General features: G+C 29.8%; 2 protein-coding genes across 17 annotated transcripts in view; one reads left to right on the top strand and one right to left on the bottom strand.

Moving 5' to 3' along the window:
- Window positions 1-19317, bottom strand: part of mim (missing-in-metastasis) — a 333252-nt gene that overhangs the window by 180796 nt on the left and 133139 nt on the right. The window lies entirely within an intron of this gene.
- On the top strand, window positions 1399-8785 carry ppk25 (pickpocket 25). The gene is made up of 6 exons (XM_075309141.1): window positions 1399-1854; window positions 1924-2123; window positions 5392-5491; window positions 7944-8135; window positions 8203-8430; window positions 8490-8785. The coding sequence occupies exons 1-6, from the start codon at window positions 1399-1401 to the stop codon at window positions 8772-8774; spliced, it is 1461 nt and encodes a 486-aa protein (XP_075165256.1). The 3' UTR covers window positions 8775-8785.

Here is a 19317-nt window from a genome sequence, read left to right as displayed (position 1 = left end):
AATCGGCTCGTGGGCGCCGCAAGCTATACTATATAAATATAACTTATATGGGTAATTGTCTATTGATGACAATAAACGGCTACGTAGCTCAGTGGATAGTGTGTTGGGTTACAAATTGCATGGTCCGCGGTTCGATTCTCCGTCCAGGCGAAAGGTAAAAAAATTTTCGTTATAATCGTTGTATCGCTCTTGAAGGGAACAATGTTGAATAATAAAAACGAATTTTGACAAAAAAAAAATGTGTTTTTCTTTGTTAGACTGGGGACTTATCAGCCAACCTGTTATTTTGTACTTAATCGATTTAAGTAAAAATATCAAGGCATCCAAATTTTTGTCAGATAAACGAGATATTTTCACATTTTCGACGGGTATGAAATCTAAGGACCATTTAGACTGAATGAGGACTCCAATTTATTTATAAACAATCGTAAAAAGCCACAATTTTAACAAATTTGAATTATTTTTTTGGGATCCCGAAAAATCCCGAGATTCTAAATAAAAAAATTCCGGGATTTATCCCGGGTGACAGTCCTACTGTAAACTCAAAAAAAGTGAAGCCACCAGAAAGGAAATTTTAAGTAAGGTTAGAAAATTTTAACCAAACTGTATCACGCCGATATCACAAAAAATTAGTATACATTTTTCGACAAATTCAAGAAAATTTATTAGACATAATTATTTGGTTCTTTTGTTTGTTAAATAAAAATTTCATAGTTTGAAGCAAAAAAAGTGGTATTAAAAATTGTCAAAATGTCTTTGGTGTCATACGGAGTTCAAGATGGTTGTATTTGTTGTAAAAAAATTAAGAAATTATGAACTATTTTGTTGGAAGTATGAATTTAGTAAATCTTTATACTTTGTGAGTTTTGTTAAATATACATTTGCTTCAGCGCTTTGGAAGGTTCCCTCTTTTCTGAGTGTTCTTCTGTTTTTAATTTTTCCTTGCATTTTTTCAATCAACTACTTACTATGACAACATCCAAAAATATTTTAAATTTACCTGAAATAAAAGAGAATTTTTTTAATTAATAATAATATATTAGTAAGTATTAAGTTGGAATATAAAATTATTTCTAATTTAATTAACTTTAATTTTATTAAAAAAAATTTAATAATTTGTTTGTATTTCCGTAACTGGTTCTTTATGCCTCACAAAGCCATCTATATGGTCTTTGTAAAACAAAAATTTCCACAATTGTGAAAAATGGGCATATCGTGTTAATATGCCATATTAAAAATGTATGCTCAACTCTGTGATGAGTTATAAAACATCATGTTATAACAAATCGATAAACATCTTTAAAACAACGAAAATGAATTATCCGCTACATGATAACTATCCCTGAAGGATATTAAACGTATCAAACATATATGAAAAGTTTTCAGTTTACCAATAGCATGAATAATAAACAGATCGCCAATAAAGCTCTCGGAGAATCTAGCATTCATGGCTTGCCGTATTTGGTTCGTGGCAATTTACATTGGATGGAAAGACTTTTCTGGGGTTTAATAATAATTTTCGCAACTTATACATCCATTGATATATGCCTAAATCAATGGAAACGTTTTCGTGACAATCCCATTGTCTATGCCATGGAATTGGCTTGGGGTAAATCAAATTTTCCCTATGTCGGTGTTACACTATGTTCCGATTATGTTGATCAAACGGAATTTGAAAAAGTCATTGAGGATGTGTGGAATGTGAAAAATGATACAGAACCCAAAGCTTATCAATATTATTATGAATTTTTAAAAGTTCTATTAAGTTTACGAACAATTAATTTAAACACTTTGAAACCTTATGAGAATGATGCGAATGTAAATAAATTAAATTTTCTGGACATTTTAATGCGTGTAAGTAGACCAGTATTTTATATATATTGACATCTTTATAATTTAGTGAAAACTTTTCTTGCCCTTTAGTTACACAATAAGATAGTGCCACCAAAAGAATTGGCCCCGAAGGAAGAAGAGCCACCGCCAATAGATGAGAATGGTAAAAAGATAAGACCAAAATTCAATCCCGATATTAGAGACAAAGCATTTGCCTCCGCTATAACTGAATTTGGTTTATGCAAGACAACATCACAGTTGTCCAAGTATACTAATCCTTTTGGAGATTTGTAAGTAGAAATCTATCGTATGAATTTGTTTTCTATGTACCTTTAATTTATTTTAGTTGGTGACAATATATTGCATAATACTATATTTGATCGATATTCATTGCATTTTATTAAGCCTAAAAATATGCACTATAATTGTCTCCTACAGGTATGCTTCTGTTGATCTCTAAGGCATACCAACCTAGTCGATATTTATAGTACATAATTTTAGGCTTATTTCATAATTTATGATATTTTGGTCTATCGTAGTGGTGACTTTTATCAAATATGGTATTATAAGATAGTCTCTCTGGCAATATATTGTCATCAAAGTTGTCCGATTAATCGTCAAGGATGGGAACTTTTGGAACTAGACAAAGTTTTTTGTTAGACCTACAGAACTGGCTGAATGGTAATCAAGAGAAAACTGAATTATGCCTATTCACTAGAAGAACTAAAATTGCCCAATATACCAGTGTGTGATAAAATAAAGAACTTAGGAGTAACATTAGACACGAAACTGAATTGAAAGAGCATATCAAAGAGAGGGCTGAGGAAAGCTTACAAATGTTGGGCACTGTGAAGAAAAAAAAACAATGGGCTCCAGATGGTAAATGGGACCGTTCCTGACATACACGTTCATACGATAACTGAACATCAATGGAGAGGAAGAGCAACATAGAAATTTACCAACGGGTCCACCGTCACCAGAGCCTTGGGCGCCGAATCCAAAGGTGGTGCACTCAATGTGTGAGAGCGTAATAAGGCCAACTCTGACAAACGCGTCTATAGACTGGTGGAGACTTGGGCGCCGAATCCAAAGGTGGCGCACTGGATATATGAAAGCGTAATAAGGCCAACCATATCAATGGATGAACATCAATGGAGAGGAAGTGTAAAATAGCAATTTTATAAGGGATCCAACGAATATTTTGTCTTGTCATAACTGGGACAATAAAGACCACGTCAACCAAAGCCTTGGGGACTATACTGGACATAAGATCTATAAAACCTCAGACCAAAAGTGTAATCGTCATGGCTGCGATGAGATTGAAAATATTGGGAGAATGGACGGAAACACTAAACATGACGAACCATCAACGGATAATAGGGAAGACTGTGGGTGAAATGGCGAATGCCGCAACAATCCACGATCGTATACCTGTGGTGACCATAGCTGCCGAGTGTGACATTCTGACGTCATTAAGATGATCCTGGCAGAATGAGACCAACGAACATGTTGTCTTGCCATAACTGGGACAATGAAGACCACTTCAACCAGAACCTTGGATACTATATTGGACTTAAGACCTATAAAGCTTCGGACCAAATGCGTAGCCGCCATAGCTGCGATGAGATTTAAGATGTTACATGAATGGAGGGAAACATGAAACATCAAAAGATAATGGGACAGACGGTGGGTGAGATGACGAATGCCGCAACAATCCATGATCGTATACCTGTGTTTGTCATAGCTGCCGAGTGTGACATTCTGCCCTACCCTACTGGTAACTATTTCCCTTATTCTACTCTGACCCGTGGTCCTGGGAGAATGGGAGACACGAAGGGATACCATAGGCAAATAACTGCACCGACTGATCGAAGTCATATTCTCCTCGAACACCGGCCAGCTTTGTCGCCAACTTTGAGGCGATTCCATCCTTAAATATCACTCCAACCCTATAAATGACAAAAACAAAACAGTCACATCGTATTTTTTGTATCAAAGGTCGCCAATGATCTTCGATCGCCTGCCCTACCCTACTGGTCACAATTTCCTTTGAGAATTGGACACCTGAACAGATACCAGAGGGATGCATGGTGGATCGAAGAATGGTGGAAGGACAGGATTGGGCGTATGTGGAAGACCCCGACACCGAGATCCTATTCCGATTACCGAACCACATCATAATCCATAACGGAGTGTGTTAAATGGATCGGAAATAATACAAGGCCACAAAACAAACATTTTCACAGGTTGTCAGAGGGCGTATCGATCGCGAACCGTATTGGAATACAAATTCATGATCAACGAATACTCGGAATACGACAGGATCCGCATCATACGGGTGCCGGGACAGGCCGGAATAGAAGCCAACGAAAAGCCAAATAAACTAACGGTACGAGCTCGGACACATTGGGAAGTGAACTTAAGGAACGCCAAGCAAATAGAGGCAACGCGGTCCAAGTTCGATCGCGTACCGTATTGGAATGCAAATGCGTGACTAACGAATACTTGCAATACGGCAGGGTAGCGGGACATACCAAAAAAGAAAAAAGAAGAAACGTAAAAACAGATAAACTATCGATAAGAACTAGGACACATGGGGAAGTGAACTTAGGGAACGCAAAGCCAATAAAGGCAACGCGGGCCAAGTTGGATCAATGAGCACGGGAGACGCATAAAGCTATGGACCAATGCAACGGTCGGAAGAGCGACGAAAATACTATGTGGTGACCTAGATAAGAAAAATACTGTATAACTAATCAAGGAGAATATGACGACAATCAGGAGGACCCTGGGAATTATGACAGGACACCTAGAATTGAGAGCCCATCTGTGCCCAATAGGCACCAGCAGAGGATGGCGCAAGTATGGCATTTTTTGAGGATGATAATACCTTTGCACACTACCTTTGGATGAATGGGCTCGGAAGACACATTAAGCGATGTGAACCTATGCAACGGTCGGAAGGGCGACGAAAATACTACTCAAGGAGAGTAGGACGACATTTAGAAGGACCGTTGGAATAATGACCGGGCAACTATAAATGAGAAAACATCTGTACCGAATGTGAGCAGCAGAGGATAGTGCATATAGGGAGTGTTTTCAGGATGATTGGCATACTGCCGTTTGTCACAATCCTCCCTTTATTAGGCAAAGAGTTAACCATATCGGTAAGGTGATGGGTGGACTCGGGACCAGATCCAGCTGGGAAACAGGAACTCAAAACAAGTCCGTTAGAGACACAGAGTTCCTGGAAAGAAGGTTACCAAGAAAAGAAGAAGTTAAAGCGCACAACAAGCCGAATGCTGGTTTAGATGTATGTCAGTCGACATAAAACAGGGGACCTGAATCCACTTCTCAGCCTTACCTAACAGAATTTGATTACCATATGCGACCAAAGTCCTGATATGATTAAATGTAACACATTTATTGTTTCTTTAAGAAAAAAAAAATAGAATTTTTTGTGCCACCTTTTATTACGATGGCCAACTTTTGTGATGGCAATCGCAAATTCGCAGCGGCGAGAACTTATAATTTCTAACAAACACTTTTTCTTTCTAGAAAATCGTTGAAAGTGGATTCTCGTCAATATTGTGATATTATGAATGAATGTACAAGGAAAATATATCCCAATATGAATGACAGTGTAGAAGTATTTATCGTAAGTACAATTCAAGTAAAACTGTACACGACTCTACCAGATAAAGAATACCACACAGAAAATTTTGTTTTGACTTCAATGGCGAAATTAATTGATTAAATTATTTTTTAATTAAAAAAACAGTTCAAGTCTCATTCAGGGAGCCATAATGGTGCAATGGTTAGCATGACCGCCTTGCATACACAAGGTCGTGGGTTTCGGCCAAACACCAAAAAGTTTTTCAGCGGTGGATTATCCCACCTCGGTAATGATGGTGACATTTTTGAGTGTTTCAAAGCTTCTCTAAAGTGGTTTCACTGCAATGTGGAACGCGGTTCGGACTCGGCTTAACATAGAATCGGGCAGCACTCAGTGGTAAGAGAGAAGTTCGCCACAGTGGTATCAAAATGGACTGAATAGTCTAAGTGAGCCTGAAATATCAGGCTGCCATTATACCTAACCTAAGTCTCATTCAATGTATATACGGTTTGGACGGATCGAATCTATGTCGACCAATTTCAAGTATGTTAAATGGGACTATAAATTCGCCTCAGAAGGACAAAGGAATCAAATCTCGGTCTATATAGAAGTCAAATGTCGGAATATGGATTTTACTACATTTCAGAAGGATCGGGAAAGTAATAGGTCTGCTAGAGGGTCAGGAACTCGAATTTTGAAATCGGTCTATATCTAATTATGGGCTATATCTAATTATGAATCGATAGGGACCAATTTTTCAGTGGTTGCTTGCAAGTGATAGATTGGGCCAAAATGAGCATTCAGGACCCTCAAGAAACCAGCCCAATAAGACTATTCAGCCCAGTGGCACGGTTGCCGCTCGAGCCAAAAATAATCTACCAAAATTTAGAGAAGATGTTACCAAAAAACTACCAAATAAAAAATCTTATTTTGCCAAATTTTATTGCTATAGAAAATTTTGTCAAAATTGTATTTCTATACAAAATTTTGTCAAAATTTTATTGGTACAGATTTTTTTGTATACATTTTTGTCCAAATTTTATTTCTATAGAAAATTTTGTCAAAAATTTTTTTATATATAATTTGTAAAAAATTTATTTCTATAGAAAATTTTGTCAAAATTTTATTTCTATAGAAAATTTTGTCAAAATTTTATCTCTATAGAAAATTTAGACAAAATTTTATCTCTATAGAAAATTTTAATTCTATCGAAAATTTTGTCAAAATTTTATTTCTATAGAAAATTTTGTCAAAATTTTATTTCTATAGAAAATTTTGTCAAAATTTTATTTCTATAGAAAATTTTGTCAAAATTTGATTTCTATAGAAAATTTTGTCAAAATTTTATTTCTATAGAAAATTTTGTCAAAATTTGATTTCTATAGAAAATTTTGTAAAAATTTTATATCTATAAAAAAATTTGTCAAAATTTTATTTCTATAGAAAATTTTGTCAAAATTTTATTTCTATAGAAAATTTTGTCATAATTTTATTTCTATGGATAATTTTGTTACAATTTTATTTCTATAGAAAATTTTGTCAAAATTTTATTTCTATAGAAAATTTTGTCAAAATTTTATTTCTATAGAAAATTTTGTCAAAAATTTATTTCTATAGAAAACTTTGTCAAAATTTTATTTCTATAGAAAATTTTGTCAAAATTGTATTTCTATAGACATTCTTGTCAAAATTTTATTTCTATAGAAATTTTTATCAAAATTTTATTTCTATAGAAATTTTTGTCAAAATTTTATTTCTATAGAAAATTTTGTCAAAATTTTATTTCTATAGAAATTTTTGTCAAAATTTTATTTCTTTAGAAAACTTTGTCAAAATTTTATTTCTATAGACATTTTTGTCAAAATTTTATGTCTATAGAAAATTTTGTTCAAATCTTATTTCTATAGAAAATTTTGTCAACGTTTTATTTCTGTAGAAAAAAACATTATTTCTATAGAAATAAATTCTATAGAAAATTTTGTAAAATTTTATTTCTATATAAATTTTTACCAACATGTTCTTTCTATGGAATTTTTTGTCAAAATTTTCTTTCTATAGAATTTTTTGTCAAAATTTTATTTCTATAGAAAATTTTGTCAAAATTTTAAGTCTATACAAAATTTTAAGTCTATACAAAATTTTGTCAAAACTTTATTTCTATAGAAAAGTTTGTCAAAATTTTAAGTCTATAGAAAATTTTGTCAAAATTTTATTTCTATAGACATTTTTGTCAAAATTTTATTTCTATAGAAATTTTTATCAAAATTTTATTTCTTAGAAAATTTTGTCAAAATTTTATTTCTATAGAAATTTTTGTCAAAATTTTATGTCTATAGAAATTTTTGTCAATTTCAACAAAAATGTCTATTGAATTTATTACCACTTCAATTACAAATAATTGGATAACCAAATTTCGTCATTAAATAAAAAAAAATACTTTCATATTAAGTAATATTTTTATATTATTATTTTTTTTTTTTTCTTCCCTGCGTAGTATTTACACAATGTTGAAGATGTTGTGGCTCCCTACGATCAGGGTACAATTTTACGGCGATCGAACATGGATGGATCATTGACCATAGAGCTGTTGATTTCGTTGACCACAGCTGAAACAGAAGTTCGCAATGTACCTATTGCGTATCGGAAGTGCCGATACAAAAATGAAAATATTTTAAAATATTTTGATGTAAGTTTTGCAAAAAAACCAAATAACGAAAATTTTCCAACGTATAAAAACTAATTACGATTTTTAGACCTATCGACCTGGCCTATGTCGCATGGAATGTCGTATAAATTGGGCATATCAAAAATGTGGATGTAAGCCCTATTTTTATGCTGTGGCTCCGCATATACCCATATGTGATGTCAAAGGAATGTTGTGCCTAGCCAAACACAATTGGCCACAGGTGGCCAAATGTACTTGCTTTGGTCTATGCGAGGAAGTCAAATATATAGCCATACAAACAACATTGCAGAAAGATGTAACTAAAATAATTTTCCAAATTACAAGCTATTGACCATTTCTACTTCCCATTTCTAGGACTCTACCAGATTTGAACGTACATTGATTGTTAAATTGAGTTTACCTCGCATGGCCATGAAACGCCGGGTGGTTTTTAGTACCGATCAATTGATAATGTCTTTTGGTGGAGCTGTTGGATTATTTCTAGGTGCTAGTTTCATAAGCATTTATGCCTTGATTTTTGTATTTTTTGAATATATATTTTCGAATTGTTGTGCTAGATTTCGTGAGAAGAGAGCAAAAAGCGAGGAAAAGAAACGACAAGAAAATATGGGCGCAGTAAGAATGGTTCGACTATATTAAATTTTAAGGCAACAATAATCATTTAAGACAATAATTAAGAGCATACTTTTAGGCTTTAAAAAATACAAGGCACGGAAACAAAATAAAGCATAATTCTAGGAGTCTTATAAAAGAAATTAATAGGAAGTAGTATAGATGAAAGCTCATCAGCCCTAAACCCCTATTTCAATAGATTAAATGCACATTTAAGATATGTTTTCTTCCTTTGCTTAAATATCTACACAAAATAAAAGGCATGTTTCTTTGGTGGTATTGTGATTTTAAATTGTTTTCTTAATCTGAAATGGATGAGAAATATACTAAACTCTAATATCACCAACCAACTGCGTAGGTTGATGATGAAAGAAAAAATAAATTATTTTAGCAAAATTGCATCCGCAGGAAATTTTCTATTAAAATCTGGTGAAATTGCTTTAAGCAGCAGGTATCATCATTTCAAAGATATGTTGGCCAGAAGTGAAAAGAAAAAAACCAAATAATAAGCTTGGCATACTTTACTGATGCCTACAAGGTAAAGAAAAAATCAAAGCATATCTTTAGGGATATAGTACACACATACATTTTTATTCGTTAGATTATTAAACACCCAGCAAAAAAACTGGAAGTTCTTCCAAAGGCACAACTTTAAAAGCACTTCCAGAAGATGCACTCCCAATGATGTTCTTTATTTTAACTACACAGGAAATTCTTTCATTCACTTTTTATACCATGTTTTTTTCATATTTTTAATGGGTAATTTTAACTTTTTTGTTTCAAATTGGTTAACAACAGTTTAAGAATTCATAAAATGGTACAAATTATTTAAATTTTGTCGAAAAAAGTGCTAAATCCAATCTGAAAAAATTGAGAATTTTTGAAAATATTTGAGGTCAAACGTATCAGACAAACGTTAGAATCCATTAAAACTTATAACAAATTTTAAAAATAATTTATTTGACAAAATGTCACAGAATTTTTTAATTTACATCCAAAACATTGAATTCGGATCACACCTAAAGAAGTGATGCAAATTCAGTGCACTGGCTGTTGAAATGGAGGACTTCCGTCCTATGAAAAGCCTATGTTAAATTCATCGCTTCTGCGTCAATTTTGCACCACTTCCGGATCCAAAAAGAACATTTTCGTTACTTTACTAAAATTTGCTATAGAAATAAAATTTTAACAATACTTTCTATACAAATAAAATTTTCACAAAATCTTCTACAGAACCAAAAAATTGGACAAAATTTTCTATATGAAGAAAATTTTTACAAAATCTTCTATAGAACCAAACATTTTGACAAAATTTTCTATAGGAGGAAAATTTTGACAAAATTTTCTATAGAACCAAACACTTTGACAAAGTTTTCTATAGGAAGAAAATTTTGTCAATTTCTACAGAAAGAAAATTTCTGTAGAAACAAAAATTTTCACAAAATTTTCCAAAAATTTTCTATATCAAAAAATTTGAAAAAATCTTCAATAGAACCAAAAATGTTGACAAAATTTTCTATAGAAACAAAAATTTTTACATAGAAATACAATTTTGAAAATATTTTATATAGAAATTAAATTTTGACAAAATTTTCTATAGCAACACAAATGTTGACAAAATTTTCTATAGAAATAAAATTTTCTATAGAAACACAAATTTTCACAAAATTTGTTATGAAAATAAAATTTTCTATGGAAACAAAAATTTTGAGAAAATAAGAAATAAAATTTTCACAAAATTTTCTATAGAAATAAAATTATGACAAAATTTTCTATAGAAATAAAATTTTGACAAAATTTTCTATAGAAATAAAATTTTAACAAAATTTTCTATAGAAATTAAATTTTGACAAAATTTTCTAAAGAAATAAAATTTTCACAAAATCTTCTATAGAACCAAAAATTGTGACAAAATTTTCTATAGGAATAAAATTTTCACAAAATCTTCTATAGAACCAAAAATTTTGACAAAATTTTCTATAGAAACAAAAAAAAAAATAGAAATAAAACTTTTAACAAATTTTCTAAAGAAATAAAATTTTGACAAACTTTTCTATAGAAATAAAATTTTGACAACATTTTCTATAGAAATAAAAATTTGACAAAATTTTCTATAGAAATAAAATTTTGACAAAATTTTCTATAGAAATAAAATTTTGGCAAAATTTTCTATAGAAATAAAAATTTGACAAAATGTTCTATACAAATAAAATTTTGACAAAATTTTCTATAGAAAAAAAATTTTGACAAAATTTTCTATAGAAATAAAGTTCTGACAACATTTTCTATAGAAATAAAATTTTGACAAATTTTTTTATAAAACAAAAATTTTGAAAAAATTTTCTATAGGAATACAATTTTTACAAAATTTTCTATTGAAATAAAATGTTCACAAAATTTTCCATAGAAACAAAAATTTTGACAAAATTTTCTATAGAAATAAAAATTTTTACAGAATTTTCTATGGAAACATAAAATTTTCACAAAATTTTCTATAGAAATAAAATTTTGACAAAATTTTCTATAGGAATAAAATTTTGACAAAAATTTCTATAGAAACAAAAATTATAACAAAATTTTCTATAGAATTAAATTTTGACAAAATTTTCTATAGAAATAAAATTTTAACAAAATTTTCTATAGAAATTAAATTTTGACAAAATTTTCTATAGAAATAAAATTTTCACAAAATCTTCTATAGAACCAAAAATTGTGACAAAATTTTCTATAGGAATAAAATTTTCACAAAATCTTCTATAGAACCAAAAATTTTGACAGAATTTTCTATAGAAACAAAAAAAAAATAGAAATAAAACTTTTAACAAATTTTCTAAAGAAATAAAATGTTGACAAACTTTTCTATAGAAATAAAATTTTGACAACATTTTCTATATAAATAACATTTTGGCAAACTTTTCGTTAGAAATAAAATTTTGACAACATTTTCTATATAAATAAAATTTTGGCAAACTTTTCGTTAGAAATAAAATTTTGACAAAATTTTCGATAGAAATAAAATTTTGACAAAATTTTCTATAGAAATAAAATGTTGACAAAATTTCCTATAGAAGTGAAATTTTGACAAAATTTCCAATAGAAATGAAATTTTGACAAAATTTTCTATAGAAATAAAATTTTCACAAAATTTTCTATAGAAATAAAATTTTGGCAAAATTTTCTATAGAAATTAAATTTTGACAAAGTTTTCGATAATAAATAAAATTTTAACAAAATTTTATATTTCTCTCAATTTTGGTAGATTATTTTTTGGCTCGAGTGGCAACCGTGCATACTGTTCGAAAAAAAAACTCAAAACTAAGATTTCGCAGTTATTCCGAGTAACCGTTTTTTATATGGAATATAACAGTTTTTCGTGCGAAAACATGATCTTAGTACTATGCTTAAGTGCGAAATGCAAGTCAGAAGGCTGAAAGTTTGATAACGTTTATGGTCCAATTCCGCTTGGGTGTGGTATCATCAATTCTGTTCTGGTAATTTCGATATCAAAAGTTGCACCAAATGCTGGAATGGTAAATGGCCGGATGCCAGCTTCAAAAAGGGATCAAAGATCGTTTAACTCATTTGAAAAAAAAAAATAGTATTGTGATGGTTATCATTAACAGGACGCTATGGATCCAAAGCACTAATGGGGAAAATTGAGAATGCTTTATCTGGTATCTACTCTAAGGTACTGGAAAAGTTTCCTGGTCCAAATCCTCGACACCAAGGGGGTGGTTAAGTGGGACCCCACGTTGGGCGCCATTTAATTGTGTGTAGGAACTTACTACATTGCCTTCTTTTCAACGGGCTTCGGCTACATGAGTTCAGAAAATATTTATTCAAATAAACAAAAATTAATATTTTTTGTTTAAATGCAAAATTTCTCTGGCGGTAGGGACCCAGAATTTATTTCTTTGGCAACTCGTTTTGAATAATTGAATCCTATATGAAACTAAGACATATTTCTGGGACTATATTGAAATACAATCAACGAAAATACATTGAAAATAGAAAATTAGTTTTTGTTTGTACATATTTACATTTCATTTAAATTATATTTCATATAAAAAGAAAAAAAATATTTTAAGGATTTTATAGCCGACGTAAAATAAGTAAAATATTTATAAAAACTACAATAGAAAAGAATGCACCTCATACAACAAAGTCTTGAATGCACATCATAGACGATAAATGCAATTGAAAAGCTGCATAAGATATGACAACTGGCGCCCAACTTCAGTACAATCATATTACTATCATTTTGTTTTGGTATCTATATTTAAAAAAAATATGAAAATGTTCCAACTCTAATATTTAAATCCATTCTATTTGTTAATATCCCGAAAGAATAAACATCTGTAAACTTATTTCCTTAGTTCTATACAACGTCATTAAATTCAAATACTACCACAAAGTATTTTATACAAGAACTATTGTGGAAAACCATTCTATAAAATCCAGACGTATCTTCATTAAATATGCAGTTACTTGAATTTGCTTTAAATTGAAAACTACCCATTTATTACCAAGTCTGTGGTATATCCCCCTTGGAAGTTCTACGGCTATATATCAAGTACAACAATATGTAAATGTTGGACTCTTTTGCAGGAAGTTTCCGCCCTTAATCAACGAAATAACGAAAGAAAATAAAATCAAGAGTGCAAAATAGCGACAATAGCACAAAGGGTTGGAAAGTAGAAAAAAATATTGATTTTATGCACTTAACCCAACTACATTAGTGTAGAAAACTTTTGTATAGGGATGACAATGTGAAAATTATTTTCAAAAATTAAATAAATATGTCATTTAAATATAGTTTTATTTGTGGATCCTGGTGGTATTTCACCTTCAGTTGTACTAATTGGGGTGAGCGAGACTTCCGTTCAATAAGCTTTCACTATTTTTTTCTTAAGACATTGGAGATGCTGATAAATATCAATCTTTGAGATACTCTCAACATGGCAACAGGTTTACTCCATGAGCGTGTACGAGTATATTAGGACTGTATTGCATGAAGTAGTCCTATTGAAGATTCAATATCTGGCGCTAAACGTTCAAGTGTTACCATAAAGAAGCATCCAATTTGATTTAAATAAAGGTTTTTACATCTTTAGATGTTAGAATACAGCATCGATCTCCCAACGAGATCGTCGTGAGATATTGCACACATTATTTTCAGGTATTGTGACCATGGAATTATCCTCAACAATGACTGTGAGTCTATTTGGTCCACTGATATGGGCGGAACACGGAACCGAAAAGTTCTTAAAACAGCACCTTGTAATGCCTCTTATTTGGTATTAAATTTTTTTGAGTAATATTCACAATAAAAACTCATTTGGAAATCCCATGAAAATGAAATTCCCCAAAAACCACCATTAACTGTAATGATATGTAAGGCGACAGTACCCAAACAAAAAAAGGTAACGAACAAAGGACTTAATTTGATTTATCCTTTCGGTCACAAAAACCATCTCTTTGACTTACTCGTTAGAATTAAGAGTCGAAAAAATGAAGTCAGAAATGGGAGATGGAAACATATGATTGCCACAAAAAATTTAGGTTCGAGATGAAGCCTGCTTAATTTTATTTTTCCTTTCAGACAAAAACACCATCTCATTTTCTTCCTCTTTAGAATTTATATTAGAGTCCAAAAAAGTGCAGCAAAAGCAGGAGGTGAAAAAAAATGATTGTCACAAATATTTGTTGATTAGAGTTGAAGCCTGCAACAGACCCTCAATAATTCCTCGCATTATTGAAGGAGACTCAAAGTGATTATTTCTAACCAACCAAAAAGACTTGCATGAATGACAGACCTTAATAGCAACTAAATTTCAAAGAATTTCTATTGCTGCAATGTTGAATTGGAGATGGTTATGGTGTCACCAGACACCAAGTAAAGTGACACATATGCTGCTCCAGTTGATGTGTACTGCACATCGTTAAGAGTTTTATTATGAATTTAATGAAGCATTTCACTTTCCCTATATTAAAAAGAAAGCTTTATGACTTTTGTTTTACTTTTGTGTACACTAACCCTAGAGTGAAAATGAGAGTTGTGTTTTCTAAGAATTCATTTCTCTTTGAATAACTAAAAACTTCTCCTGGATTCTGAACCTCTGGGAAATACAATTTTTATTACTATAGAAAATTCTTGCAAAATTGTAATTATAAAGAAATTGTTTGCCACATATATGTAAAGAACATTTTTTGCAATATTTTACTTCTATAGGAAATTTTTGTCATATTTGTTTTTTTATATAGATTTTTTTTTTGGAATTCCATTCCATTAGAAAATCTGATTTCTACTTTTACTTCCACTGAATTTTTTTGCAAAAAAAAAAGAAGATGTTTGCAAAATTTTATTTCTATAGAAAACTTGTACAAAATTTTATTTCTATAGAAAATTTTTGCAAAATTTTATTTCTATAGAAAATTTGTACAAAATTTTATTTCTATAGAAAATTTTTGCGAAATCTTATTTTTATAGAAAATTTTAGGAAGGCTTTGAATATATAGGACAATTTTCCATAATTTTATTTGTACGAATTTTTTTTCTTGCAAAATATTGATTCTATATGAAATGTTTGCAAAACTTTATTTCTAATATAAATAAAATATTCTTATTTTATTTATATAAGACATTTTTACAAAGTTGTTTCTTCTATAAATGTTTTCAAAATTTAGCAAAATTTTGTATCTAACAGGTTGGCTGATAAGTCCCCGGTCTGACAAATAGATGGCGTCGCTACCAACCTTCAAATGATTCGTGTCGAAACTTGACGTCTGTAAGTTAATTAGTTTGTGAGATAGAGCGTCTTTTGTGAAGCAACTTTTGTTATTGTGAAAAAAATGGACAAAAAAGGAATTTTGTGTTTTGATAAAATACTGTTTTCTGAAGGGAAAAAATACGGTGGAAGCAAAAACTTGGTTTGATAATGAGTTTCCGGACTCTGCCCCAGGGAAATGAACAATAATTGATCGGTATGCAAAATTCAAGCGTGGTGAAATGAGCACGGAGGACGGTGAACGCAGTGGACGCCCGAAAGAGGTGATTACCGACGAAAACATCAAAAAAAATACAAAATGATTTTGAATGACCGTAAAACGAAGTTCATCGAGATAGCAGAGGCCTTACAGATATCAAAGGAACGTTTTGGTCATATCATTCATCAATATTTGGATATGCGGAAGCTCTCTGCAAAATGGGTGCCGCGCGAGCTCACATTTGACCAAAAACAACAACGTGTTGATGATTCTGAGCGATACACCCGAGTTTTTCCGTCGATATGTGACAATGGATGAAACATGGCTCCATCACTACACTCCTGAGTCCAATCGACAGTCCGCTGAGTGGACAGCGACCGGTGAACCGTCTCCGAAGACTCAAAAGTCCGCTGGCAAAGTATTGGCCTCTGTTTTTTGGGATGGAAAAACCATCAACAGTGACTATTATATGGCGTTATTGGAGCGTTTGAAGGTCGAAATCGCGACAAAACGGCCCCATATGAAGAAGAAACGAATTCTCCAGATCTGGCCCAACGACTTTTTCTTGTTCTCAGATTTCAAAAGGATGCTCGCAGGGAAAAAATTTGGCTGCAATGAAGAGGTGATCGCCGAAACTGAGGCCTATTTTGAGGCAAAACCGAAGGAGTACTACCAAAATGGTATCAAAAAATTGGAAGGTCGTTATAATCGTTGTATCGCTCTTGAAGGGAACTATGTTGAATAATAAAAACGAATTTTGACAACAAAATGTGTGTTTCTTTGTTAGACCGGGGAGTTATCAGCCAACCTGTTACACAGAAACAAATTTCACGAAATTTTTTCCAATTAAAATCTTAATTGAGTTTTAAAAAATATTCAATTAAAAAGTTAATTGATTTAACAACTTTTTTAATTGAAACAAAAATCAATCACACTAATTAATAGTATCAATTAATTTTTTAATTGGATCAATTATTATTTTAATTGACTGTCAATAAATTTTTTAATTGATACTATGATTTCTGTGATTGAAGACATTTCAATTAAAAAATTAATTGGATCAATCAATTTCGTGATTGAATCAGAAAAAAAAAATTTTTGTGTATAAGAAATTTTTGCATTATTTTATTTTTTAGAATAAATTGGCATAATTTATTTATCATTCCATTATTTCTATAAAAAAAAATATATCTATAGACAATTTTTAACAAAATTTTATTTCTTAAATTTATTTTTTAAATTTCCTTTTTATAAATGCTTTTTAATTATATTTCATTAGAAAAATTTTGCAAAATTTTATTTCACATTGTGTTACACTTCTCTCTATAGAAAATGTTTGTTTAAATTTATTTCTATAGAAAACTTATTCAAACTTTTATTCCCACAGACAATATTTGCAAAATTTTATTTCCACAGACAATATTTGCAAAATGTTATTTCTATAGAAAATTTTTACAACTATTTATTTCCATAAAAAATTGATGCCAATTTTTATTCCTATAGAAAATTTTGTGAATATTTAATTTCTATAGAAAGTTTTTATAAAATTTTTTCCATAGAAATTTGTTGCTAAATTTTATTTCTATATAAAATTCTTGAAAAATTCTATTTATGTTTGCTAAATAAATTGGCATAATTTATTTATCATTTCATTATTTCTATAAAAAATATATCAATAGACAATTTTTAGCAAAATTTTATTTCTTAAATTCATTTTTTAAATTTACTTTTTATAAATTGTTTTTAATTATATTTCATTAGAAAATTTTTGCAAAATTTTATTTCACATTATGTCACACTCTTCTCTATAGAAAATGTCTGTTTAATTTTATTTCTATAGAAAACTTATTCAATCTTTTATTTCCACAGACAATATTTGAAAAATTTTATTTCCACAGACAATATTTGCCAAATGTTATTTCTATAGAAAATTTTTACAACTATTTATTTCCATAAAAAATTGTTGCTAACTTTTATTCCTATAGAAAATTTTGTGAATATTTAATTTCTATAGAAAATTTTTTTTTTTTCCATAGAAATTTGTTGCTAAATTTTATTTCTATATAAAATTCTTGAAAAATTCTATTTATGTTTGCTAAATTATTATGTCTATAAAAATTTCTTGCAACATTTGATGTCTAGCGAAAATTTTTGTTATTTTAAGTTAATACCAAATTACTTTATAGAAAATTTAATTTGTACAGAAAATTTTTGCAACTTTTTTCCATAGAAGCTGCTGTTACAATGTGTGAGCTACAAATACATTTGTATAATAATAACTATGAGGTGGGGTATCACAGATTTAGTATAAAAAATTATAAATTGAGGTTAGTTGAATGGGATAGCTGATATTAGGCGTAAAAATCTCAAAAAATATTGCAATACTTTTATTTCTATAGAAACATTATACAACGTTTCTTTCTATAGCAAAATTTTTGAAAGATTTTATTTTTATAGACATGTTTTGCCAAATTTTATTTTTTGTAATTCTATATACATATATATAAAATTCTATTTCTATAGACAATTTTTACAAACGTTTATTTCAACAGAAAATTTTTGCAATCTTTTATTTTTTTAATTTTATTTCTACAGAAATTCTTGCAAAATTCTGTTACTAAAGAAAATTTTGATTTTGCCAAATTTTATTCTTTTTTTTTTTTTAGAAAATTTTTATTTATATAGAAAACTCTTGCAAAATTAAATTTCCATAGAAAATTTGGCAAAATGTTATTTCTATAGACATTTTTTGCAACATTTTATGACTATTTTTTCGCTATTATTATTATTATTTTTTTTTAATATTATTTCTATAGAAAAAAAAACATTTTACATACATTTTTATTTCCATAGAAAATCTTATCACAATTACAAAAGTGTGCTGCAACTACATTACATTACATTAATAACTTTGCTGTGGGGTATTTTGTCTTAATGCCTCATCCCATTTGTTATAAAAAGTGATAAATTTCGGTTGGTTGAATGGGTGGATGACATTAAGCACACACATCCCTCATAAAAATCTCACAACAGCTGCTTGCAGATGGAATACACTTTCAAAATGAGTTTTGCATTAGCGTTTCAAAGTCTTACCGCATAAGCTTAACTTAAATGATAAATTACACATGACGTATATCTAAGTTTACTTGCATTTTTTTTTTTTTTTTGAAAACTAAAAGTATTATAGTTTTTTTTTCACCATTAAATAGCTGTTGCGGGTTTACGGTTGGAAAAAAGTGAAATTTTTATTTACCCAGAGACATATTTTTTTCTTTTATAAAATAAAGTAGTAATTTTTGTCACAAGCCAACAAGTAAATATGACATATTACAAACAAAAAGAAAACTTCAAACAAAGTCATTACTATATACGACAGAAATTTCCATAGAAAAATTTTGCAAAAATTTCATTCAATATTATAAATAAAAATTTTCTTTCGAAATAAAGTTGTTTTCTATGGAAATAAAATTTTGCAAAAATTTGCTATGGATGTAAAATTTTTGTCAAAACTTTTCTATAAAAATAAAATTTTGCAAAACCTGACTATAAATTTACATATAAAATTGTCTATAAACGTACTATA

Source organism: Haematobia irritans, chromosome 5 (genome assembly GCF_050003625.1).
Source record: "Haematobia irritans isolate KBUSLIRL chromosome 5, ASM5000362v1, whole genome shotgun sequence".
Lineage (NCBI taxonomy): Eukaryota > Metazoa > Arthropoda > Insecta > Diptera > Muscidae > Haematobia > Haematobia irritans.
Note: the sequence above shows the minus strand (reverse complement) of the source record. Positions and strands in the feature narration are given on the sequence as shown.

Bases quoted from the DNA above. Each gene is read 5' to 3' on its own strand.
- ppk25 (XM_075309141.1), top strand. From the start codon at position 1,399: ATGAATAATAAACAGATCGCCAATAAAGCTCTCGGAGAATCTAGCATT. The intron at 1,855-1,923 runs GTAAGTAGACCA...CTTGCCCTTTAG, and splicing joins TTCTGGACATTTTAATGCGT to TTACACAATAAGATAGTGCC. The intron at 8,431-8,489 runs GTAACTAAAATA...TCCCATTTCTAG, and splicing joins AAACAACATTGCAGAAAGAT to GACTCTACCAGATTTGAACG.